Genomic DNA, 23,440 nt, shown 5'->3' on the forward strand with positions numbered 1-23,440 from the left:
TTATGTTTATCTCGTGGTGCAAGTGGCCGCCGGGTCAACCGTTCTTCTCTGCCTGTCTCTCTTCCTGCCCCGCTTAGCGGCCAAGCAATCTTTCGACCTACAACTACAGACTTCCAGAATCGCAGTAACCATGGAGGAGGCTCAGAAAAAACTCCAGACTCTGTCGGAGGATTACCAGACGCTCCAGACAGGTAGCAATCGCCTTGAATTTTTTCTCTCTTTCGGCCGTGGTCTAACAATATACTACAGAACTGGAGGGTATTGTCGAGGCGCGACAGAAGCTCGAGTCGCAGCAACAAGAAAATCAGAGTGTGCAGGCGGTATGTTTAATGGACAATTCATTTTTCTCTCTCTCGTTTTTTTGTTTCATGCTAAGTGTTCTCTTGTCTAGGAATTCGCCTCGCTCGACGACGACGCAAACATCTACAAGCTAGTCGGACCAGTTCTGCTGAAGCAGGAAAAGTCAGAAGCCACCATGGCCGTGAAAGGCCGCTTAGAGTTTATTGAGAAGGAGATGTCAGTCTGATAATTTGTGGTAAACATGGCGCAGCAGTTAATGGTTCAGCAGAAAACGAATAGAGACACAGATCCAGGATATCAACACCCAGAGCGACAAGAAGAGGACCGAGGTAGGATGACTTTCTTAGCACATTAGATGTTTTACTGACATGAATTGGCCAGATTATTCAGTTGCAATCGCAAGCCCAGCAGCAGCAAGCCGCCGCGTCTGCCAGCGCTTAATCCCCGTGGAACTTGACCGACATGAAACTGGTGCAATTGACGACTCTTATTTCGCTTTGGTTTAGATTATGATAATACCCGAGGAGAAGCTTCTTCCAAAAAATGTGATATTTCTTCATGCTACATAATGAATTACTATTTGGCGAATGGATAAAAGAAAAGAAAAAGTCTGTTTCATTTACGATCAATCTTCTACTCCCTATACATGCGAAGCTCCTCCTCTACGAGAAACATTTATTATTGGCCATATCTATGACTTGACAAGGAGACTGCGGCAGCTCATCTCCTCTGGCTGTTCAATACCCATGACTTCCAGGAGAGTTGGAGCAACGTCTCCAAGCACGCCATCCTCTTTCTTCAAGCTCCAGCCCTCGGGGGCATTGGCCATGACAAAGGGGACCTTGTTTGTGGTGTGAGAAGTCTTGGGTTTGCCCACTTCGTTGAGCATTTCCTCGGCGTTTCTGCGACTTGGTCAGTCTTGTATAACCTTTCTTTTCTGTGTTTGTTAGATCGCTTACCCATGATCGGCCGTGATAAAAAGAATGTATCCGTCCTTCTTGCACGCCTCGAAAATGCGGCCAATGGCCTTGTCGGTCTCAGCCACACCCTCAATAGCAGCCTTGTAAACACCAGTGTGTCCAACCATATCCGGAGGCGCGAAATTGTTCATGACAAACTCGAATTTGCCTTCGGCGATACGCTCAGCAACCTTCTCGCCAACGGCCGCAGCGCTCATCTTAGGCTCGAGATCGTATGTGGCAACACGCGGTGAGGGGATCATATCCCGCTCTTCACCGGGGAACTGCTTCTCGACACCACCGTTGAAGAAAAAGGTAACGTGAGCGTACTTTTCGGTCTCGGCGATGTGGCTTTGCTTGACTCCTTGCTTTCCGAGCCATTCAGCGAGAACATTGCCCATGTGTTGAGGCGGGAAAGCAATGGGGAAAGTGTAATCCGTCTTATACTGGGTCATGGTGGTGATGTGAGTGTCCTTGGGGTAAGGGAAGTCTGGCGTGGGAGAGCGGTCGTAGTCACCGAGCAGCTGGGTGATTTCACGGACACGGTCAGAACGGTAGTTGAAGAAGAAGAGCGTGTCTCCGTCTGTATCTATCATTAGTCTACTGGTTTTTTTTTGTTTGTTGGTTGGTTGGTTGTCTTCTTACCTTGTACACGGTTCTCCTTGCCGCCGAAAATGATGGGTTTCAAGAACTCGTCCGTCTCGCCCTTGTCGTAACGCTCGTTGATAGTCTTGACGGCGTCGCTGCTCTCCTCGCCGTCTCCAACGACAAGTCCCTGTAGGGCAATCTCAACACGGTCCCAGCGCTTGTCGCGGTCCATGGCAAAGTAGCGGCCAACGACGGTTCCAAGCTCACCAATTCCGATTTCCTTGGTCTGATCCAGAAGCTCCTGCATGTATCTGGCGCTGCTCTTGGGGTCTGTATCGCGGCCATCGCCGAAGAAGTGAATAATGACCTTGGGCACGCCAATCTCCTTGGCGACTCGGAGCAGGCCATACAAATGCTGGCTCTGCGAGTGCACGCCCCCGTCGGAAACAAGACCCAGAAGATGCAGACGGCCGTTGCCGTCTCTGGCGCGCTTGAACGAATTCGTGATGCTGTCGATCTGGTTCAGTTTCCCGTTCTTGAGCGTCTGGTCGATGCGCACGCTGTCCTGCCAGACGACGCGCCCGGCGCCAATGTTCAGGTGGCCGACCTCACTGTTGCCCATCAGACCCTCGGGCAGACCGACGGCGAGAGACGAGGCGTCGAGCTCTGTGTATCCCTGGGCGACTTTGGCGTTGGCGTCGGCAAAGGACGACATCACCGGGGTCTCGGCGGCGGCGATGGCATCGCCCTCTGGCGGAGAGTTGGGTCCGGCGACGCCCCAGCCGTCAATGACGACTAGAAAAAGACAATTAGTTTTGTTTAGGCCTAAGGTGGAAAGGGTCAGGACATACTCAAGGCGACTTTGTGGTTGACCTTGGCCATGGCGGTTGCTGTATAGAACAGAATATATAGTAGTGGTGGTGATGTTTGTCAATTGACCGCACTGTATTGTATTTCTTCTCTATGAAAATATCAAGACGGATGTATATGCAGTGACAAAAAAAGAAGAGAGAAAAAAAAGAGTTGACGTAGAGGGGCGAGCGAGGGGCAGCCAGACCGGGGCCCGTTTTGGAAGTGGTCCGCATCGCGACGGCCGACGTCAGACCTCCGACTGTTACTTTCCGAGATGCATGAATGATGCCGTCTCTGCGCTTGTAATTCTTTTCTTATCTGTCTGCTTCGGCAATGCCCTCGCTCTGTTTCATGACCTGCCGATTCAGTACGAAGCACCAGGCTGATCAGATCTGGCCGGTGATGGGTTGAGCCAAACCAACCATTGCGATCAATGAACAACTTTCTCACCTTGCATTCTCTCTTCCCCTTCTAATCCTCAACCACCGTCCTCCTTCTTTTTCCATCCAGACCAGATCTTCACCCATAATAATCCAGATCATCCTCACCATGGCATCCAAGTCTCCGGTTTCTGCCGCATCGCAGCGCAAAGTCTCGTCCACACCCGACGCAAACCCGACGACAGTCCCGAGCTCTCCGCATGCGTTTCCGACGCCGCAGACATTTGATTTCTTGCCGCCGCTGCATGCTTTATTACTGCGACTGGTATCTACTACTACGACTACTTCGTCGACATCTTCGGCACCGACAAATAATAACCAGACAGCTGCTGGTGATGTTGTAGGAGCTGGCTCTGCCGTCCAGCAGAACCACCAGCAGCAGCAACAACAACAACAACAACAACCAAAAGCTTCTCAACAGTCTAACACCGCACATTCCACACAAACTACTATCCACAACCAACCCAGCGACGCCTCCTTACTCGGCACTGCTGCTGCCACGACCAGCGGTGTCCTCCCTCCCCTCGAAGCCAAAAACCTGCCCACCGCAGCCAGCGCCATCAAAATCCGTATTCAAAAGGCGCGCGCCGTCGTCGAGAAACTGCCGGATATTGATAGATCGGTGACACAGCAAGAAGACGAGATTGAAGAGTTGGAGGAGCGCATTGCGCGTTTGTCTGCTGTGGTTGCGGAGTTTGGGCGGAGAGCGGCGACGACGACGTCAACCACGGATGTAGCTACTACAGCTGGAAAAGAAGTTGATATGATGGATACAGCGGCTTGATGATGCGAAATCGTCGCTACAGAGACGAGCTCTACCAATAATACTACCATGTCCCCAGGCGAGACATGCGAGGCTACCACTACGAGGCTACAAGCTTCCGCACAGGAAACTTCAAAACTCCGCACAAAAAAGATTATTTGCGACTATCATAGACACTGGTAAACAACCCAACCCGTGACACCATGAAACAGCAAAAAAAACAAACCGTTGCGCCCGATGCATAAAACGTTGAAGTTTATAACCCTGTTGAAATGGGTTGTCCCGGGGCAAACACCTATACATATATATAAAAAAAAATAATAATAACCAAAGCTCAATCCGCATATCAAGGTTGAAGACACATTTTTTCTCTCAATTCCTCATTCAAAACACCGTTTTCTAATTTGACGTAAATGTAACATGTCGTGCGTAGTCATAAAACCAAAACCAAAACCACTAGGTTGAACTTTTCCAATTTTTTCTTGGTCTCTCATAAATGCATGTCAAAGATTGCTAGTTCTGATTTAAACAGGGAGAGGGTAGGTGCTGGCCCAAGCAGCAATCTCCTTGCGCAATTCGGAAACCTCAGGAATAGTGTCAGAGGCAAGCTTGGCCTTGAAATCCTTGAGCTTGTTGGCTTCCTTGGGAAGTTGGCTCTGGATGTTCTTGGCAAGCTTGACAGCCTGGTCAATGTAGGTAGCAACGCGCTTGAAGTCCTCTTCACTGAAGCCTCGGGTGGTCATGGCCGGGGTACCAACACGCATACCACCGGGGCTCAGGGCAGACTTGTCGCCAGGAACAGCGTTCTTGTTGCAAGCCAGGTTCATCTGCTCCATGACGGTCTCAAGGCGAGCGCCATCGAGGGACTGGGGGCGCAAGTCGAGCAGGACCATGTGGCTGTCGGTACCGCCCGAAACAAGGGTGTAGCCGAGTTCTTTGAACGCGACTTCGAGAGCCTTGGCGTTCTTGATCACCTGCTCCTGGTATTGACGGAACTCGGGGGTGCTGGCCTGCTTGAGAGCGACTGCAAGAGCAGTAATGGTGTGGTTGTGAGGGCCACCCTGGTGGCCGGGGAAGACAGAGAAGTTGATGGGACCCTCGAGGTCATACAGGATCTCCTTGCCGGTCTTGTCGGTGCTGCGGACTCCCTTGCGGAAGAAGATCATGGCACCACGGGGACCGCGCAGGGATTTGTGGGTGGTCGTGGTAACAACGTCGGCGTATTCGAAAGGAGAAGGAATGACACCAGCAGCGATCAATCCGGAGATGTGAGCCATATCGACCACCAAGTAGGCACCGACAGAATCGGCAATCTGGCGCATGCGAGCATAGTCAATCAGGCGGCAGTAGGCCGAGGTACCAGCGACAAGGATCTTGGGGCGGTAGAGCAGAGCATTGGCGGCGAGAGTGTCATAGTCAATGATGCCGGTCTCGGCGTTGACGCGGTAGGGGAAAGTCTCAAAGTAGGTGGAAACGGCAGAGATCCTGCGATACAGTTAGAATTATAGTAAGATGTAGATAGAATTGTTCTTTTGGACATACTTGCGCTGGGCAGTCTGGTAGCCGTGACTCAAGTGACCACCGTGAGGAAGGTCCAACCCCATCAGGCGCTCATGGGGCTTCATGAGAGCTTGGTAGACCTGCAGGTTGGCAGGGCTGCCAGACAGCGACTGCACATTGACACCCCACTTGTCCGAGTCCAGGTTGAAAACCTTCAAGGCACGGGCCTGGCAGGTCAATTCGATAGAATCAATGTGCTGGTTGCCGCCGTAGTAGCGAGCACCGGGGTAACCCTCGGAGTATTTGTTGGACATTGGGGTGCCCAGCGCATCGTAGACAGCGCGCGAAGTGACATTTTCAGAGGCGATCAACAGGACTGATTCCTTTTGGCGTTGAATCTCTTTTTGCTAATGGAAATATATAAGTCTCAGGAAGCGACCAGAACTTAGGGCAGAACTTACAATGATCTCAGCAACTTCAGGGTCCAGGTCCGAGAGGTTTCTTTCCATCAACTAGAAAAACTTTTGTCAGTTGCCGATGGACTCCGTCCGCATGCGTCAGGACAAGCTCACCTCCTTGTGGGAGTTGGATAGAGCGTAGGTAGCCATTGGGGAGGATGAGATTGGATGACAAGCTGGAGAAATTGATAAAAAAATTAATTTAAGGAACAAACTAGAGAATGCGAGGAAGTATTGTGTTTAAATAGCGAAGAAAAAGAAGAAGAGAGAGAAAGACCGGGAGGCGACAAAATCGTTCCCGGTGGTAACGATTAACCAACAAGGTTCCGTATTTACCGTACGCCAACAGACTAGCTACAAGGGTTTTACTAGGCAAAGTGCCCGTTTGATACGCGAATCGTTAATTACCCGTTCTAATGACTGAGCTCTCTTCGGAGTCCGACAGGCAAGCTCGAGCTTCCCATCTTCCCCTCTTGTGGCCTGCGAGTGCCGTGACGGGGAAACAGCGGTCGGACTTAGGGATCTGTACTGCGTCTCTATTTATTTATCTATCTTTTTTTTCCTACATGAAACCATGCTATTCTGCCTACACCAAGAAGAAAAGACAGACACCAGAAGAGAGAAAAAAAAAAAAAAAGCCCCGCTGTCCGACCAAGACCCCGCGCTTTCTGCATCGGGAATAGTGCAGGCAAGCTTGCTCTGCTAGGGCCGACGACATCGGAGCGACTTGCTAAGCCAATTGATAATTAATGGTCTAAGTATCAATTGAGAATAATATAAATTGTAGTCAAGCGATAGACAGCATGGGCAGCACAGTACATATCAATAATCAGTAAATAACACAGGATCAACATGAAATGAAAGAGAAAGAGCAAATTGGACCGCTGTTCAAAATATTAATATGTAACTCATATATCATAAGCAATCCCCATGTAAAACGCAGTAACAGGCCAGACGCCTATATCAGTCATTCATCATTCGTAGCAGAGCGTTTAAAAAAACAAAGAAGACGTGGTTAAGGCTGGGGCAAGTCTTGCCCTCTCTTAAATTGCTCAAAATCCGTGTCGTCGTCAACAAAAGTCCAGGCCTCATCGATTTCTTCGGTTTCCCCGTCGAGCCCTTGCTGCTCGTCGCCGCCTGTGGGTGTATATGGGGTTGAAGACAACGCGGCACGTTGCCGGGTGAGAGTAGTCGCGTATTCAAGGTCGCGATACATTGCCTGAATAGCATTGGAAACACCATTTTCCTGTTGATTAAGAGTTAGACCTCATACTGTATTGATAAAGGGAAGGGCAAATACCTTTCGGATTTGCTCGCCAAGCCTCTTGGCCTTCACAATCATCCGTTCGCTATGTGTAGCTTCCCAGAGAGCCCTGGAGAATACACTGACATTGAGCTTCTTCATGCAGATTCCAATACCAAGATCCTCAACACGAGACCCAAAGAAGAATTGATCGCCAAAAAACGGTTTGACAATCGTTGGCACCCCAGCTCGAAGGCTGGCTCCAGTAGTGCCCGCGCCTCCATGATGTACCGCTGCATCGATTTGCGAGAATAGCCAGTCATGCGGAGCCGACTGGATCTGGTGAATCTCAGGTGGAAGAGGAACTTCGACACGAGCACTCTTGGGATCCCCGAGCCGGTCAGACCAGCCCTTGGATAAGATGCAGCGAACATCGGCTTTTTGTACCGACTCTACCACCGTACGCGTCAGTGCACCTGGATCAGAAACTACAATCGACCCAAAGCCGATGTAGACTATCTTTTTGTCGTCTGCCCGCGCCTGGCTGATAAATTGAGTAAGCTCCGTAGGCGGAGTCCAGCCTGAGGCCTCGTTCAGAAACCAGTAACCCGTAACCCGAATCCAATCCGGGTAGTCTAGAGGCGGAGGAACCACAGACGGCGAGTAGTTATAGAGGAAGGGGACCTTGTTTGGCTGCATTTTGTCGAGATTGGTGCTGCGAAGTCCCAATTCGATCTTCCGCCAACGGTTCACTTGCCCTGAAATAGCCCGCCAAAAGACATTGTCAAACATGACATAGCTAATGTAATTATACGCCCCGCCCATCTTGTGCTCTGGAACAGCAAAGGCATGGGGATAAGCCCGTGTACGGGACCACGGCATCGTGAATCCGCGGAAATAGGGAATTCGAAGCGCTTCCGCTATATGTATTCCAGCCATGGCACTGGGAGATTCAATGAGGACATCACTTCCTTGGCAAGCAACCCACGCTGAAGACAACAGCTCGTCGATCCACCCGCGAAACTTGAGCGATGCCTCTCTGAGAAACGAGTAAGTAAACATGCCATTCTCGACACATATCCTCATCAATTCTGCTGGGTCGCCCTCGACTGGGGCGAAATCGATTCCATGTTTGCGCACCCATGGCTCAAACTCGGCGTGGGTTGCAATCCTTGGCTTGTGGCCTTCCTCGAGCAAGCCTTTGCAGAGAGCGATGTACGGCTGAACATCACCCCGAGAGCCGATGGTCAGGCATGTAATCCGTAGTGATTCTGTGGGTTTGAAATTGATAATCGACGCCCGTGGATCGTCAAAGATTGGATGGACTTCGAGCGAGTTTTCAGGTGACGGGCCGTTCCTTGCATCTTGCAATAACTGCTGCTCTGTTTTTGCAGCATCTGCCTCATCCACATCTTTTTGAAGTAGAATACTGGATTGTTCTAGGAATCGGACTGACTCGAGCCGGTGATGCAGCGTCACGGCACAATCATCACGAGAATCCGCAGCATTGAATTCGAAAAAGAGTTCCTCGTGACCACGGATGATCAGGACGAGGCCCTGATAACCAAATCGAAAGCCCTTTTCTTTCTCCACGTTCTCAATATCTTTAATAGGCAGTATCATTTTTGTCCTGGTTCCAGGAAGGAGGCTTCGGAAGCAAAATTTGCTGTTGCCGATATAAATCTTTCCATAAAGAGGTAGAACGCGGTGAAGATAACCATAATATGTCGCTTGAAGCTTTTCACTGGGTGGAAGCGCGAAATGAGCGCGAAATCGGTCTCCGTATGAGGCATTCGTTTCCGCATCCTCACCATCAATATATCGGTCTGTGGTCAAGTCTTCCCCATCGATATAGTGTTTCCCTGCTCCAGCCCACATACCCGAAACCTTCTCAATGTATCCCATGGACTCGGTGGCTAAAAGGCTACTCATTTGTCGAGATCGGCTTCGGAGATATTCAGCAAATCCAGCCGCCCGCTGGAGCGGATAAGCGCCTGCCTTTACAATCTCGTGTATTGAGGGAGCCGAGGAGCTGTAGACTTCGCTTTCGTTGTCACCTTTTTGTTCCAATTCACCTGTTTTAAACCCAAAATACCGACCTTGTTTGCTGGCAGGCCCGTCGAAACCATGTTGTGCAGGTAACTTGCCTCTGTTCTCTTTTCTTAATGCATCACCGGGAGCAGACGGGGCCTGGTGTAGTCTATGAATTGTAGGCGACTGGAAGACGTCGCTCCGGTTCAGAATCTGACTAGCGGTCACAACGGTATCTGAATGCGACTGCAAGCTGAGAGATGACTCTGTTCTATGGCCAAGTGATTGTACGAATGATTCGGAGTCGTTATGTTGTTCTTGGGCGGTCGCGTCGGGGATCCCACTCTTCCGACGCGATTCACTGCCTGCTCTCGATTTGACAAAGTCAGAGGTTCCCGAGTCCGACCTCTGGCGGGGTTCTCCTTCAGTTATATCGTTCAGCGCTAGGGGGTTTTCTGGAGCTTCTTGGGCAGCGCCGTTTATCAGGCCTTTCAGTACGTCGAATGCATCTTGGCCGTAATTAAAAAACGAAAAGAAGTGCTGTTTGATGTCAGAAAGATTTTCAAGCTGAGAGGGGGGAAAAGAGAGCATACCTCGTCTATTGCATACGTTTCGTATATATCCACCACCCTGATTTTGAATGTCTCTGCCAGATCCATCATAGGGCTCTGCTCTATGTCTATAACGTTCTCTAACGGGAGAGAGATCTTGACCCTTCCGCCTTCATTCTGGGAGCGGAAAATCACTTTCTGCAACGCCTTTACCCATTCCTTTGCGCTTGCAGCACTGTCTGCCCTAAAGTTGTAGGACCGGTGATCAGTGGTAACCGTAAAGTCTCGGCCTTCTTTATCCTTTGGATTCTCCGAAAGCGAGGCGCTGATACCATAACGTAGATCAACCTGACCGCCAGGGAAATATAGGTTGGAGGGATCGGCAAAGTATGAGAGCACGTCGCCTTTCAAGGAAAACCAGTAGCGGTTGTACTTGGGATTGTTACGCCCGCGTTTGCTGAGATAGCCAGACTTGATAGCCGTGTTCGACTTTTTAGGGAGATAGGCGTAGAAGCAGATGTGTTTTTCGGTGACATACATATATCCTTGGAGTGCGATGCTTTGCATCAGCCAGCATGGATACTCTGCAATAACACGTTCAGGGCCCGCAAATCCAAAGATATCCTTGAGTCTAATGGACAGGAGAGTTGTCGATTTCTCGAGTTCACCGCTTTGACCGCATTCTTCTTTCTCAAGGTGCGCATGCTCTTCACTAGACAATGCCGACGTGTCGAACCGAGTTTGAGCTTCAATCATACGACTCAGCACTGGAGCCGAACGGGGTGTTGTGCTTTCTATTTGTTGGGCGGGAGGAAGAGGGGTTTCGTTTTCGTCTGTGCTAGGGTCCGTAATATCAGAAGGCTTCTTTCCCTTGCTGCTGGCTTTCCGGCGAACCATGCTAGCTGTCGATCGAGGTAGGCTTTTGGTTGAGCCTTTTCTATGTATATTTCCTTCTTCACTTAGAGACTGTGTTTGCTGCTCAGACTCCTCCAGGATAGGCTGCGATAAGGAAGTGCCTTGGTCGCCCCGAGCCTGTTTGTATCTAGCAGCCTGCTTCCTCAACGAGTCGACTCTGGCTGTCTTTGTGACCTCGCCTCCATCGCTATCACTCGAATCATCAAACCGAGAGTGAAAGTCCGACCTAGACCCAGCGGCGGCAATCATAGAGAAAATCGACCGGTTCATGTAGGGCAAGTCCTGGCCGCCGATGCTTTTCGGCGGGGCTGTCACATCTTCCTGGTCATCATCGCCATTGTTGCTCTTGAGTCGATCGGGCACGCTTTGTGAGGGTAAACGATGCAGCGACTTGGAAAGCGAAAACTTGCGGTTCGTCGACCGGGCCTTTCCGGCGGCGTCTTCTGGGGACGCCATGCTGCTGTATGACACTCGAGTGGGAGAGAGGTTCGATTATTGTTTTCGGCGAATGCTGTTTGATGGCAGCAAGAACGGGTAACTAGGTTGGAGATGATAGCAAGACGACGGTTGCCTTGTGGAGTCTTGTCAGCACTGGAGCTTCAACTCAGCATCTAAAACCACCACAAGTAATCAAACAAAAAAAACAAGGGCAGAGTAAAAATATGTAAGGTGAAAAACAGTGAAACCCACCAGCAGTTGCCCTTCGAACAGAAAGAGGCTCTGAAGGACTGAGTATTCCGGGATCCCAATGAGCGGATCAGCCATGAGCTGCAGTCACATGGAGGCAAGCCATGGTCCAGGTCGACCGTATGTCCAATTGGGGGTGATAGGTACAGTGACAGCAAAGAAGTCCGGTGCAAGACAAGTCGAGGTTGTCGTGTCAAGGAAGAAGTCAACTGACAACAGACAATCGCATCATGGGGGCGGGAGCCAATGACGTCCAGGGCAGCAGTCAGCCTTGCCAATCACATGCCGCCGCCATGCTTATCTCAGCCTGATAACAAATTATGGATTTTATTATCTTTATTATTTTTTATGAGCTGTACAATTCTAGGAGTTTCTTGTATTTGTGTGCTACAGCTGGTTCTACGACAACTAATCGTATTTGCAGCGTGCTGTTATAGTTCCTTGCTACAGGCTGTATACTTCGATACGCTAAGTCGCTAGTCTCGCCTCATATTCGAAATAATACGTAATTAATATTCCTATCAACCTCGAAGTATCATATAAAAAAAACTCATAATTCAGTATTCACGTTGCGTTCCTCAAACCACCTGCCCCAGCTCATCTGCCGCCCTATCTGCTCGTGCCATTCATTCGCCATAAGCCCAGCAACATTCATGCCCATAAGAGAGCTAGTTTCCATGGTGGATATGAAACTCTCGATACCGCCAGTGTACCATATGTTACTTTCCAACTTGACTTCTTCGAATGTTTGGCGAGGATATTCATATGGGTAAGAGTCCCAGGTTTTCTCGTGGAACCAAGAGATGTCATGACTAGGGAGGTCGCCAATTGCCGCGTTCTCACCTGCTGTAGGGACGTCGAGCCCTAGTATGGAAGCCACAAATTCCGCTGATAATCTCTTTGGGGAGAATATTTTGTAAACATAATGATGTTGGTGGTCAGCGTCTTCTGCCGGGGCGTCGACTACTCGTAGCAGGCTGATACTCCAGAACCCCGTTGGCCCGACACCTTCTTCGTGCGAATCCAAGTCTAAATCCTCTGGAAGTGTGGTCAAGATCATTTCTGGAACTTCGTTCTGGTCTGATAGATTGAAATGTTTTCCAGAAACCTGATGATGCGATGTAAATAGTGTCACATACAATCGCACATATGGGATTTTGTCGGGAGTCTGCCCGAGGGATGGATATACATCAATTCCACTGGTCTGGTATGGTGCCGCAATAACGACATCATCAAAAACACTGTTCGAAGAGATGCCGTCTTTTCCCTCATGCGAGATGCTCAAGGTGTCATCTTCGTTGCGGTTGATGGACGTTACCGTGGTGTTCAAGGCGACCTTGGCTCTAGAAGCATCCAGCATGCCAGAAAAGATACGCCAGTTCCCGTTCTCAACTGCGACGGCGCCGTCTGTGGCCATGCATACCATGGTTTCTAAACCATGAATCAAGCCGATATTCTGTCCATAGTTGACCCTAGTACTTGCCTGGATAATCTCACGCGGAAACGAGCCGGATATCCCATTTGCCTCGAGGAACTGTGCTCCCGTAACAGCTGTCGCTTTATGCAGCTCGAGATCAACCACAGCAGAAGATAATGAGGAAAATGGAAAGTATGGTGATTTGTACAGGTTCAAGAACTTTCCAACGACCTGCTTTGTCAGCCGCTGCGTCCGTATTGGCGCCAGTCCATATTTCCATAGCAGCTTGGCCGTATCCCACCATGTCATTGAATGGCTCTGTGTGTAGACAAAGCGCTCCCCGTCCCATATGCCAAGCATTGCCAGGCTCTGCTCCGGGCGGTCTTGAGATGCGCTAGAGATCTGAAGGTCGAATTTCTTAGCGGCTTCCATGAGGTTGTAGTTCACTGACACGAATATTGAGGCGCCCAGCTCCACTGGATACTTGGGGTCGTTGAAGACATTGACTGTCGTTGACCGGCCCCCGACATAATGGCTGCGCTCAAACACTGTGATGTTCAACGGAATGTTTGAATCGTCTGCAAACTGGCGGAGATAATAGGCAGTCGATGCTCCAGCAGCGCCAGCTCCTAGGAACCTATGAGCACCCATTAACTGTCATGAGCATGAATCAGCTGTTGCTTACCTATGATTGCGACTTGACGAGGCTCAGTTTCTGTTTTGGTTTGCAGTGGAATTTGGCTGTATGCGTCCACAGTGATGGCTGTCCATATGAGAAGCAGTGCGTTCATGAGATGATGCATTTTGAATGGTATGGCGAAATAATCAGGATAACGTTATGCGAAAGGTGATTCAGATGAAAGAAGATTCAAATATCATGAAAGACGTATTAGGTGTGAGCATTATCAGCACCACAAAGAAAAACCCACCAATACCGCTATGAAATACTGTACACTGACGAAACTCGAAAACGTTATAATTATTATTGAGAGAGGAGGTTGATCAATGAGATTAAAGATGGAGATAACAAGGTGAGGTTGAGTCCGGCTAAGCCCTATTGAAGGAGTGGGGCCAGCTAACGTTCCCCTCGTTGACGATCCGCGTCCAACTTTTTTTTTTATCAATACAAAAAAAAAGTCCGGCGCAATTGACGCAGACTTGGTATAACTGTGTGGCTTTATCGCTACAGAATTCGAGTCGATAATCTGAAGCGAGGAAACTTTTTCTTTTGCTACAGCCATGGATCCATACGACAGCGACTCGTCCGGCCTCGAGGATGCGGGGGACTACACTGAGACCGGAGTATTACTGGGCTACGCCTCGACAGAACCAACAGACGACACAATCAGCCATCTTGGCGGGTGGCCGGTACGTTGTATCTATCTATCTATCTATCTATCTATCTATCTATCTATCTATTGGTTTCTGGTCTAACATCACAATCGTACTATATAGACATGGCTAGATGAGAGCACCCCTCCTCCTGGCGACCTGGCAAAATGCAAGGTCTGCAATGACCCGATGCTCCTGCTCCTCCAATTGAACGGCGATCTCCCCGAACATTTCCCCGAGGAAGAAAGACGTCTATACATTTTTGGCTGTCCGAAGAAGACCTGCAATCGCAAACCAGGCAGCGTGAGGGCTCTGCGGGGTATTAAGAGGTTCAAAGTCCAGTCCTCAAAACAAACGCCAGCGAACAACTCGCAAACCGAATCTTCCAAGACGACAACAACAGAGAAACCAGATTTAGGTTCTGCTTTATTTGGTACTGGCTCGTCGGTCCTGACGTCGAACGTGAATCCATTTTCGACCTCCTCCTCGTCTCAATCACAAAACAACCCGTTCGCACCACTGCCTTCGGCTTCAACACTCGCCGCGAAACCACCGCAAAACCCAGCAGTCAACAGCTTATCCGAAACATTTGCTTCAAAATTGCGAGTCTCCGACCCGGCACCAGAGCCAAAAGTTGCTGCTGGGCCCGTTCTGCCATGGCCAGCGCAGTCGGATTTCCTTACCCCTTATACGGAGTACCATCTCGACGCTGAATATGAAACTCTCTCGCGCCCATCATCACCCACCATACCAGCCAACACTACCATAGAAAACATAGAAACAGAAGATTCGTCAAAGGGAGGAGGGGCGTCCGATAGCAAGGATACCAATACCTTTGAGTCTTCAGTAGACAAATCATTCCTCCGCTTCTCGACCAGACTAGGCCACAACCCAGAGCAAGTGCTTCGATATGAATTCCGCGGTACGCCGCTTCTCTACTCTGACACCGATGCTGTCGCCAAGCTTTTCCCACAACCCTCCCAACAGCAGACACGTCCTAGGTTCCCTCGCTGTGACTCGTGTGGCAGTGAGCGTGTCTTTGAGTTGCAGCTTGTTCCGCATACCATTGCAGTGCTGGAGGATGGTCGAGAAGGGATTGGTCTCGGTAAAGATGATGCTGGTATGGAGTGGGGTACGATCATTCTGAGCGTGTGCGCCGCCGACTGTGGCACGTCTGAGGGGAGTCAGGTCGGATGGAGAGAGGAGTGGGTGGGCGTGCAATGGGAAGAAACGAAGTGATAAGATATTACTTCTAGAAAAAAATTTACGGACTGTTCTGGATATCGACGGCAGGACCGTTGATAAGGACTTGTCCAAGCCCGTACATTTAACCTGTGTCTATTTGTTTCTAGCTTGCATAGAAATAGGCCTGAATAAATCCTCGACTAAGCCATGCTTGGCCTTTGAATCTCTAGAATATGAGATTATATCGAGGTCACCACTCAGGCTCACTATCACTACCAATATATGCCTTTTTCCGTAGCTTCCAAATCCCTTCTGTCTGCTGAAATTTCTCCTGGGACTGTCGCGGCCCCGTATCCTCAAGAACACTCATCCAAGGCGCTCGGCTGGCGCGCTTGACACGGCCACGCAGTCGTTGTAGCAGCTCAGCTTGATCCGCTTCTAAGCCTGCTTTCTTCTCTTCGCCGCGCTGCTGCTTTTTGGCAAGGGAAAGAGACGAAGTAAAATCCTGTTCGGCGTTGCGAGCCGCGTGGAATTCTTCGCTGATTGCCCAGTCGGGACTGTCGAGCATACCGCGCACTAATACAAGGTGGTGGCCTAGGTCGAGCGCTTCGCGGATTCGGGTGCTTGGGATTGGCGTGACCAGTTCGATGTGATGTGTGCGAGTATTGATGCCCCGGACGACGGCGAGACCAAGGGACCGCGATGCCTTGGGGTTGAGAGGAGTGCAGCTGCCTGCGCCGCAAAAGAGGTATGGAAGAGAGGTGGATTGAGAGCGGACAACATGGGTGTCCAATGTTTCTTTTAGTCGCTTACTCTCGAGAGAGTCCTTTGCATCTGGCATATCAACTGAGTCGTCTTCCTCCATTGCTTTCCCCTCTTTTTCTACATGTTCCAAAGTGTCAATAGCACTCGCGTCTTCAATCGCCACAACAGAAACGACAGATCCGTCTATTATGTCCTTCAAAACTGCAGGGTCGTGCCGATTACCAAGCACCATGATCCCACGTATTCCCTGCTTTTCACCAGCATAAGAAACACAGACAGGCTTGTGGTACGCCAGGGGAGCACTCGACCAAAAGGGATTTTGTAGCCCATTTGGTTGCGCGGCATGAAAGTATGACTGCATCTGCATTGAGCGGAACTGGGCGCTCGATCGTGAGACAAAATCAACGGGTTGGGAAGGTAACGTGGTCAAGGTAACATTGGCCTCTGACGAAGCATAGCGTAAAGGCTCGACTACCTCGTCGGGGCCCTTTTCACTCATATAAATGACGTCTGAAAGCCCCATGGAACGGATCAACCAGGTCACAACTTCAAGACCCAAGCCAAAAATCCAACCTGGGAAATTTATAATCAGGGGGCATCGTGGGAACGTTGCCAGTAGCACTCGGTACTGGTCGAGGAGATTCATGGTGGCTAGAGCGTAGTGATCAGAGTCTTCTTTTGGAGATGTGGCCCCGATATGATGGCATCGAATCATTGTGCCATGTCGAGAATTCTCTAATGAAGAATGCGAAAATGGTGGGCCAAAGAATGGTTCTCGCAGGTGGGCGAGATATATATTCCCCATCGGGGCGAATTCTGGTTGCCCGGGGTCGAGGTCTAGGTAAGCAACCCCATCCGGATAGCCAGGGCCTTTGTCGGTCTGGGGTGCAGGGCTGAGAAGGTGGTTTAATAAATATCGTCCAAAGGTCGATTTCCCAGCTCCCTTTGGGCCACAAATCAGGGCTTTCAACCCGTGGCCACGCTGAGAAAGAGATTTTATAGTCGAACTCCACTTTTTATCCAGGTGAAGGGGTCGAAGAGGTCGTTTCAGGGGGTCGTCAGATGATGTATAAAGCTGTCTTGTTAGAAAAGGTTTGGGAAACGTAGGCGACGAAAAAAGAAAGAAGAAAAAAACTCACAATAGAAAATGACCTCTTGCACGATCCCTTGAAAGTTGACCTATCCCCGGGTGTTTCACCAGTATTCCAGATGCGATTGTATAAAGGCGAGATCTCCTTGAGGCGATCCAAGTTACTTGCGCACGATTGCAGCTCAATTTCCGCATATCCTTCGACGCTGCTGACGCATTTTATCACGGGGAGCGAATGTGTCGAAGGGGCATATACTCGGTAGATGTTAGGGGAGGGATGTAGTTTTGCGCCCATGATGCTGACCACGCCTCTCTTGACCCATATGTCGTAGATGCCTATAAGGACGAGAGTCTAAATTTATCAGTCTAGTTCGTACAAGATTCATGGTGTTCGTACCGTCTTTTCCTTGATGCGCACGCACAGCATGTCCTCGTCGCTATACACGACATCCTTTTTGGAGAGCCGATGTCTCGACAGTGTAAAGTTTTCTATATCGGCGGGCAGTTGCGACGGCGTCTCAAACCTACAAGGCGTTAGTGACGCTGAGCTCAACATGCGGTCTCGTTCACGTACTCCTCCCCGTCTTGACCGGCATCATCAATGCCAACACCTTCCTCTATAATTTCATCTTCGTCAAGCGCTTCACTGGTAGTATCGACGTTGCTCGAATTGGCGGTCCGGTCTTGGACGCCGGCTTTCAGCGTTGTGGTTTCTGCCTGGGATTGTGTCGATGAATTTGCCTGTAATACCTCTTGCGTATTCGATGACCGTGTTTTCTTGGCCGGCGGTTCCTTGTCTATACCCGTCGACGTAGACGCATTTTGTTGTTGTTGTTGTTGTTGTTGTTGTTGCTGCTGCTGCTGTCGAGCTCGCCGTGCGGCAACAGCACTGACCGCCGAGCGAGGAGCTACTCGAGTGCTTGTTAGCAGTCCAACCACGCAACTAAATTGCAAACAACAAAAACAACAAGGGCAGATACCGTACCAGTAGCCTGCTGCTTCTCGACCTTTCTCTTCATTGCTTTAATTCCAGAATTCAAGGAAGCGCGGGAAACTTTTTTTTAATCGCGATTGCTTCAGTTATCGCCGCTGGTCCGTGCGGGTGCTTATCTCAGCAGCCTTACTCAGAATAATTATGGGTTTGTTTTTGTTAATATTGCTCGATGGCTAAAGCTTATTTGTCTCGTGCCTTTGAAGATTCTTGACAGTGATTCTGCTATGCTGGTGACTACTTTTAATTGGTACTAGGACTGCCATGTTATAGTATATTACATGTCTACATGCAGCATGGCACAGATTATATGTTGGACCGCAACAGTTGAATGCCTTTACATGTAATACTGGAATACAAGATACACATATCAGCTGGTATCAATTGATCGCTTATGTATGTACCATATACATAAAAGAGACGTGCAGCTGCCTCTGCTGATTATCTTTTATTTTATATACAATTTTATTTTGCTTGCCTCGGCCCCAAGTCGTCCCGAATATCCGTCCATTCTGACACCTTCGAGAGCGATTCTAGTCGTTTTACAGAAAGATTATATAGATCTATTTAGAAGATAGCAAGATTAATTCTAGATATAAATAACTATAAATTTAGTTCATTTTTAGATTACTAGAAATTCCAGTTTAGTATTCTAATCTAGTACTTTGATTCACATAGTCATTCTCGTGTAATACAGTAATATATCAAAAAAAAATAGATTAATCTTCAGTTTCTCCGCTAAAACTATATCTACTTGCATTAATTTTGAGGGGAACCTCCGTACAATTTTTAGCTACCCACAGGACAAGGCAGGATGTGGCTGAGTGCAAAAAGCAACTCTGCATGCATGCATGCACCGCCCCCAATTGGGCTGCAGCAGCTGCGAGGCTGAAACTTGAGAGTCTCCCCAACTTTTCAACTCCTTGCGAGCGCTGTTCGCAGGCGGCCATCTCGTCGGCATACATCTTCCCAGGGCCACAAGATGCCTATACCGAACCCTTCGTCGCGTGAAGACTTCAAGATAGGTATTATTTGTGCACTAAAACTTGAGGCTAGGGCCGTATTGCCGCTCTTTGACGCTACATACGATGAAAACCTCGATGAATACCGAAAGTTAGATGAAGACGAGAACGCGTACGTGCTTGGCAGCATTGGAAAATATCATGTGGCACTTGTGGTATTGCCTGGAGAGGGTAAAGCCCATGCCTCCTTTGCGGCGAGCACTGCAAAGAGAAGCTATCCATGTCTAGAACTGGCTTTGGTAGTGGGCATATGTGGTGGTGTACCATATGTGACAGACCCAATGTCTCCTCGACGAGACATTTTTCTGGGAGATGTGATTGTCAGCAATGGCGTAGTCCAACATGATCTGGGGCGCCGTCATGATAGCGAATTTGTTCGTAAAAGCACCGTGCACGCCAATCTGGGAAGGCCCAGTCGGAGAATACTTGCCTTTGTGAACAAGTTAGATCTTGTCTATGAGCAGTTGACAGAGCGACTTGCCTCCTATCTGGTGAAGGTTCAGGGAAAGTTCCCAAGCGTATACCCAGGCGTCGAGAAGGATCAACTTTTTAGCCCTGACTACCCACACAACCCAGTCAATTGCAAATGCGATGAAAGTACTTGCCAAGATAATACCATTGTCGCTCGCCGTCGAGGACTAAGTCGACATTGTCAGACAACATCTGTGCACTTTGGCCTTGTCGCATCCGGGGATACCATCATGAAGTCTGCCAAACACCGTGACCAAATTTCAAAAAATGAAGATATCATTGCGTTCGAAATGGAGAGTGCAGGTGTCTGGGATAACCTGCCGTGCATTGTAGTAAAGGGTGTGAGTGACTATTCGGATAGTCACAAAAACAAGGATTGGCAGTTCTTTGCGGCGGCAAGTGCAGCAGCATGTGCGCGCGCTATTCTGGATGAGATTCCGGTTTCTTTGCCAAAACCTCCAGCTGAACCTTCCAACAGTATGTAGACGGACTGACATCCCGTTTGAATCGAGAATCCTACTTACTTACCAGATCGATAATAGATCATAATCGAGCAGTGACGTTATCATCCAGAAAGAGAGCAGCTGCAGACATAAGCGAAGCGGGTTTTGGCGAAATAGAAATGGACGACGATTTTTATCTAGATTCATTGACGTTTCCACAAGCTCAATTTCGCCTTGAAGAAATCAGTACAGCCCATAAGAAGACTTGTCAGTGGATAGTCGGACAGCCGCAGTACCTGAATTGGATGAGTGAAGAGCCTTTAGCAAGCCACGGAGGCTTTTTCTGGATCAAAGGAAAGCCCGGTGCAGGAAAGTCGACTATGATGAAGTACTTACTACTAAGGGCAAAGGAGACGCTCCATGGTACCGTGATTCTATCCTTCTTCTTTCACGCCCAGGGCATCATCTTGGAAAGATCAGTGATGGGGATGTACCGATCGCTATTACACCAGCTTTTGTGCTCAAAGGAAATCTCATCAGATGCTAGAAAGCCATTTTTTAACTTGGCAAAGGGTCTTAAGCTTCAGGATGGCGGCATTTCCTGGACGAAAAGAGATGTGAGGAATCTACTGTCTCTGACAATCAAGTCTTTACAAGGACATCATATACTGATTCTGATTGACGCCGTCGATGAATGCAACCAGGACGAAGTCAAAGACATGATTGCATTCTTCCGAGAGCTGGTGAAATCTGCAGTTTCATGTCGAGTGAATTTGAGGATCTGCTTAGCAAGTCGACATTATCCTAGCATCAAACAAAGGAATTGAGTTTATCATTGAAAATCAGCAAGAGCACCAAGCAGATTTGGAAAGATACGTCAGAACAGAGCTTAAGGGCGGTCAATCTGAGCCTGTTCAAAAGATCAGGGACAAGATTTGCGAAAGAGCATCGGGCGTGTTCCTGTGGGTCGTGCTTGTTGTTCGCTCATTAAATGAGGCTTTTGATAGAGGCAAAATCAGCGGCTTGCAGAAAAGGCTGGATGAAATACCGGATGGACTTGATGATCTTTTCACTGACATTCTGACACGCGATCAAAAAGACAAGGATGCTCTCATTTTCAGTCTTCAGCTCATCCTATTTTGTCGTCGAAGCCTTGGAAGAGAAGAGATTTATTTTGCAGTCTTATTTGCGACAACAGGGACAATTGAAGCGGATATTGATTGGGCTCTGCATTCAACCACAGCCATGGACAGACTGATACTTCATGTTACCAAAGGTCTTGCTGAAAGTTCTAAAGTAGGGAGTACGAAAGCCAAGCCTTATCGAGTGCGTTTCATCCATGAGTCTGTCCGAGATTTCTTACTTCAGAGGAATGGCTTTAGTAGAATTCAGTCTGAGAAAACTGACCCGGCGAACTTTATTGGAGAGTCTCATAACCGTCTGAAACAGGTTTGTTTTAGTTATATCTCTCTATTCCGTGACGGCCCATTGGGTCAGAAAATCGCAAAAATGGGAGATTTGCCTGGACGCTTAAGAACAGACGAAACTATACAATCTTTTCCTTTCCTTGACTACGCTATCCGGAATGTCCTTGGGCACAGCAACTTGGCCCAGGCAGGTGGCGTCTCCCAAGAAGAATTTCTACAAGCATACTCTAGAGGGCTTTCTGATTTCAAATGCATCCATAATGCTATTGAGAAGTTCGCAACACGTCACCACAAAGGTGACTGGTCACTTCTTTATATCCTGGTCAGCAGCGACCTCCATGATCTTATACCCTTGGAAATGCTCGCTGGATCGCATTCTTGGGATTTGTGTGGCCAATATCTTTGCCCTATGGGCGCTGCGTTTCGCAAAGGGAGTATGGCTTCTGTTCGAGTTCTTCTGGGGATGCAGATTGATAGGGCAACCTGCAATCTTAATCCCCAAATCGAACCAGAGCTAATCGCTCGCATGAACCAATTCTTTACTGAACTTGGTCAGCAGACAAGAAAGTCTCGATCAACAGTCAACAATACGCAGCTTGTGCTGAATTTTGCTTTTGATGGTGGCCGTGTGGACATATTGAGACTTTACACAAATGTCATTAATTTCAACCATTTTCTCAATAATAGAAGAGGAACTCCGCTATGTTGGTCAATCTATACTTCCAAGCCTGATTTGGTGGAGTTTCTTGTGACTGAAGCAAAGGTCAATGTGGAAGCCGGAATGCGAAGAGCTGACAGTAAAAGCCGACCACTGCTCAGGGCAGCTTTCAGGACGTTCGATGACAATTTCATCTATCGCAGGGCGGAGCCATACTGGAAAGTGGTCGACAGACGCATTTTGGATATCTTGCTGCGGCAAGAGTCACTGGATCCGAAGTGTCAAGATGAAGACGGCCAAAATGCTGTTCATTGGGCAACCCTGGCAAGGGATAAATTTTCGGTGAATCGTCTAATCAGCCACGGATTCGACTACGAACATTGTGACTCGAGTGGACGGGACCCGCTGTCCTATGCTACTAAGAATGGTCATGCTGATATTGTGAAGACTCTGCTTGAGATGGAGAAAATTGAAGTTAACAGACGTGATCGATCAGGAAGAACCCCGGCCTCGTGGGCTGTGACTGGTAGTTGGAACGAAGAAAGAAAAGCCACGATAGAAGCATTATTTAACACCGAAAGAGTCGACTTCAACGCCAAAGATGAAGACCTAAAGTCCCCCTTGGCTTGTATGCTTTCAATGCGTGGTGATCCTGCTGCCACTGAATTTCTGCTCAGCCTGGATACAGTAGATGTCAACAGCAGAGACCTATATGGGCGAACCCCCCTGATATTGGGAGTTATGAGGAAGTGTGTTGACCAAGTCCAGTCTCTTCTACGAAATGATCGTGTGGATATTGATGCTCAAGATGTCGACGGACGAACTGCTCTATCTTGGGCCATTGGTCCGCTGAATTTTCCCTGCAGTATGAAAAGTAGCATTAGCGCATCCGCCAGGGATTTTCAGGATGGTGATGATATTATTAAAACCTTGCTGCGGTCGCGAACACCTAACACTGAACTGACAGACAAATGGGGCCATACGCCAGCATGGTGGGCCCAAGCTTATGATATCGTTCTTGCTGAGCTACGAAAAAAAATTGTAGTGCCGCCGAGGACGAAATCTTCCCTCGAATTGCTCCTAGAATATTGTGCTTCTAGACGTGCTGCTTTAATCCCTTCTGACTTAAAAACTATCAAATCCGAAATGCAACGGTTTCTGGACGGAGAATATATCATGAAGAGTCCATGTGTGTGGAATTTCAGTCTCTGCGATGTGAAATTTGGGGCAGATTGGATGCTCGAAGGAACAGCGATTAGAACAGGTATTATCCCGAAGATATATTGATCATCTCAAATGTGATAGCATTACGATGATAACGAGACATTTAGAGGGACAGACTACATTCTCAT

The 23,440-nt window shown here is 48.8% G+C and overlaps 8 protein-coding genes across 8 annotated transcripts; 4 read left to right on the forward strand and 4 right to left on the reverse strand.

The window, feature by feature from the left end:
* Window positions 1-130: 130 nt before the first annotated feature.
* On the forward strand, window positions 131-741 carry TRUGW13939_03622 (uncharacterized protein; the record flags this gene model as incomplete). Its single annotated transcript, XM_035486802.1, has 5 exons — window positions 131-191; window positions 250-320; window positions 392-516; window positions 569-629; window positions 682-741. 5 exons carry the CDS (start codon window positions 131-133, stop codon window positions 739-741), a joined length of 378 nt encoding a protein of 125 aa, XP_035342695.1.
* A 250-nt stretch (window positions 742-991) lies between these two features.
* On the reverse strand, window positions 992-2,729 carry TRUGW13939_03623 (uncharacterized protein; the record flags this gene model as incomplete). Its single annotated transcript, XM_035486803.1, has 4 exons — window positions 992-1,202; window positions 1,260-1,842; window positions 1,905-2,642; window positions 2,699-2,729. 4 exons carry the CDS (start codon window positions 2,727-2,729, stop codon window positions 992-994), a joined length of 1,563 nt encoding a protein of 520 aa, XP_035342696.1.
* Window positions 2,730-3,248: 519 nt separating this feature from the next.
* Window positions 3,249-3,923, forward strand: TRUGW13939_03624 (uncharacterized protein; the record flags this gene model as incomplete). Its single annotated transcript, XM_035486804.1, has 1 exon — window positions 3,249-3,923. One exon carries the CDS (start codon window positions 3,249-3,251, stop codon window positions 3,921-3,923), a length of 675 nt encoding a protein of 224 aa, XP_035342697.1.
* A 503-nt stretch (window positions 3,924-4,426) lies between these two features.
* Window positions 4,427-6,010, reverse strand: TRUGW13939_03625 (uncharacterized protein; the record flags this gene model as incomplete). Its single annotated transcript, XM_035486805.1, has 4 exons — window positions 4,427-5,387; window positions 5,445-5,809; window positions 5,864-5,914; window positions 5,975-6,010. 4 exons carry the CDS (start codon window positions 6,008-6,010, stop codon window positions 4,427-4,429), a joined length of 1,413 nt encoding a protein of 470 aa, XP_035342698.1.
* Window positions 6,011-6,875: 865 nt separating this feature from the next.
* TRUGW13939_03626 (uncharacterized protein) lies at window positions 6,876-13,507 on the reverse strand (the record flags this gene model as incomplete). Its single annotated transcript, XM_035486806.1, has 5 exons — window positions 6,876-7,106; window positions 7,161-9,674; window positions 9,728-11,070; window positions 12,011-13,333; window positions 13,390-13,507. The coding sequence occupies 5 exons, from the start codon at window positions 13,505-13,507 to the stop codon at window positions 6,876-6,878; spliced, it is 5,529 nt and encodes a 1,842-aa protein (XP_035342699.1).
* A 436-nt stretch (window positions 13,508-13,943) lies between these two features.
* TRUGW13939_03627 (uncharacterized protein) lies at window positions 13,944-15,275 on the forward strand (the record flags this gene model as incomplete). The annotated part of the gene is made up of 2 exons (XM_035486807.1): window positions 13,944-14,072; window positions 14,160-15,275. The coding sequence occupies 2 exons, from the start codon at window positions 13,944-13,946 to the stop codon at window positions 15,273-15,275; spliced, it is 1,245 nt and encodes a 414-aa protein (XP_035342700.1).
* A 196-nt stretch (window positions 15,276-15,471) lies between these two features.
* Window positions 15,472-18,095, reverse strand: TRUGW13939_03628 (uncharacterized protein; the record flags this gene model as incomplete). Its single annotated transcript, XM_035486808.1, has 5 exons — window positions 15,472-17,061; window positions 17,126-17,428; window positions 17,474-17,600; window positions 17,651-17,984; window positions 18,062-18,095. The coding sequence occupies 5 exons, from the start codon at window positions 18,093-18,095 to the stop codon at window positions 15,472-15,474; spliced, it is 2,388 nt and encodes a 795-aa protein (XP_035342701.1).
* A 954-nt stretch (window positions 18,096-19,049) lies between these two features.
* TRUGW13939_03629 (uncharacterized protein) lies at window positions 19,050-23,375 on the forward strand (the record flags this gene model as incomplete). The annotated part of the gene is made up of 3 exons (XM_035486809.1): window positions 19,050-20,037; window positions 20,103-20,746; window positions 20,793-23,375. The coding sequence occupies 3 exons, from the start codon at window positions 19,050-19,052 to the stop codon at window positions 23,373-23,375; spliced, it is 4,215 nt and encodes a 1,404-aa protein (XP_035342702.1).
* Between the last annotated feature and the right edge of the window lie 65 nt (window positions 23,376-23,440).

This window comes from Talaromyces rugulosus, chromosome II (assembly GCF_013368755.1).
Source record: "Talaromyces rugulosus chromosome II, complete sequence".
In the NCBI taxonomy this organism is placed as follows: Eukaryota; Fungi; Ascomycota; class Eurotiomycetes; order Eurotiales; family Trichocomaceae; genus Talaromyces; species Talaromyces rugulosus.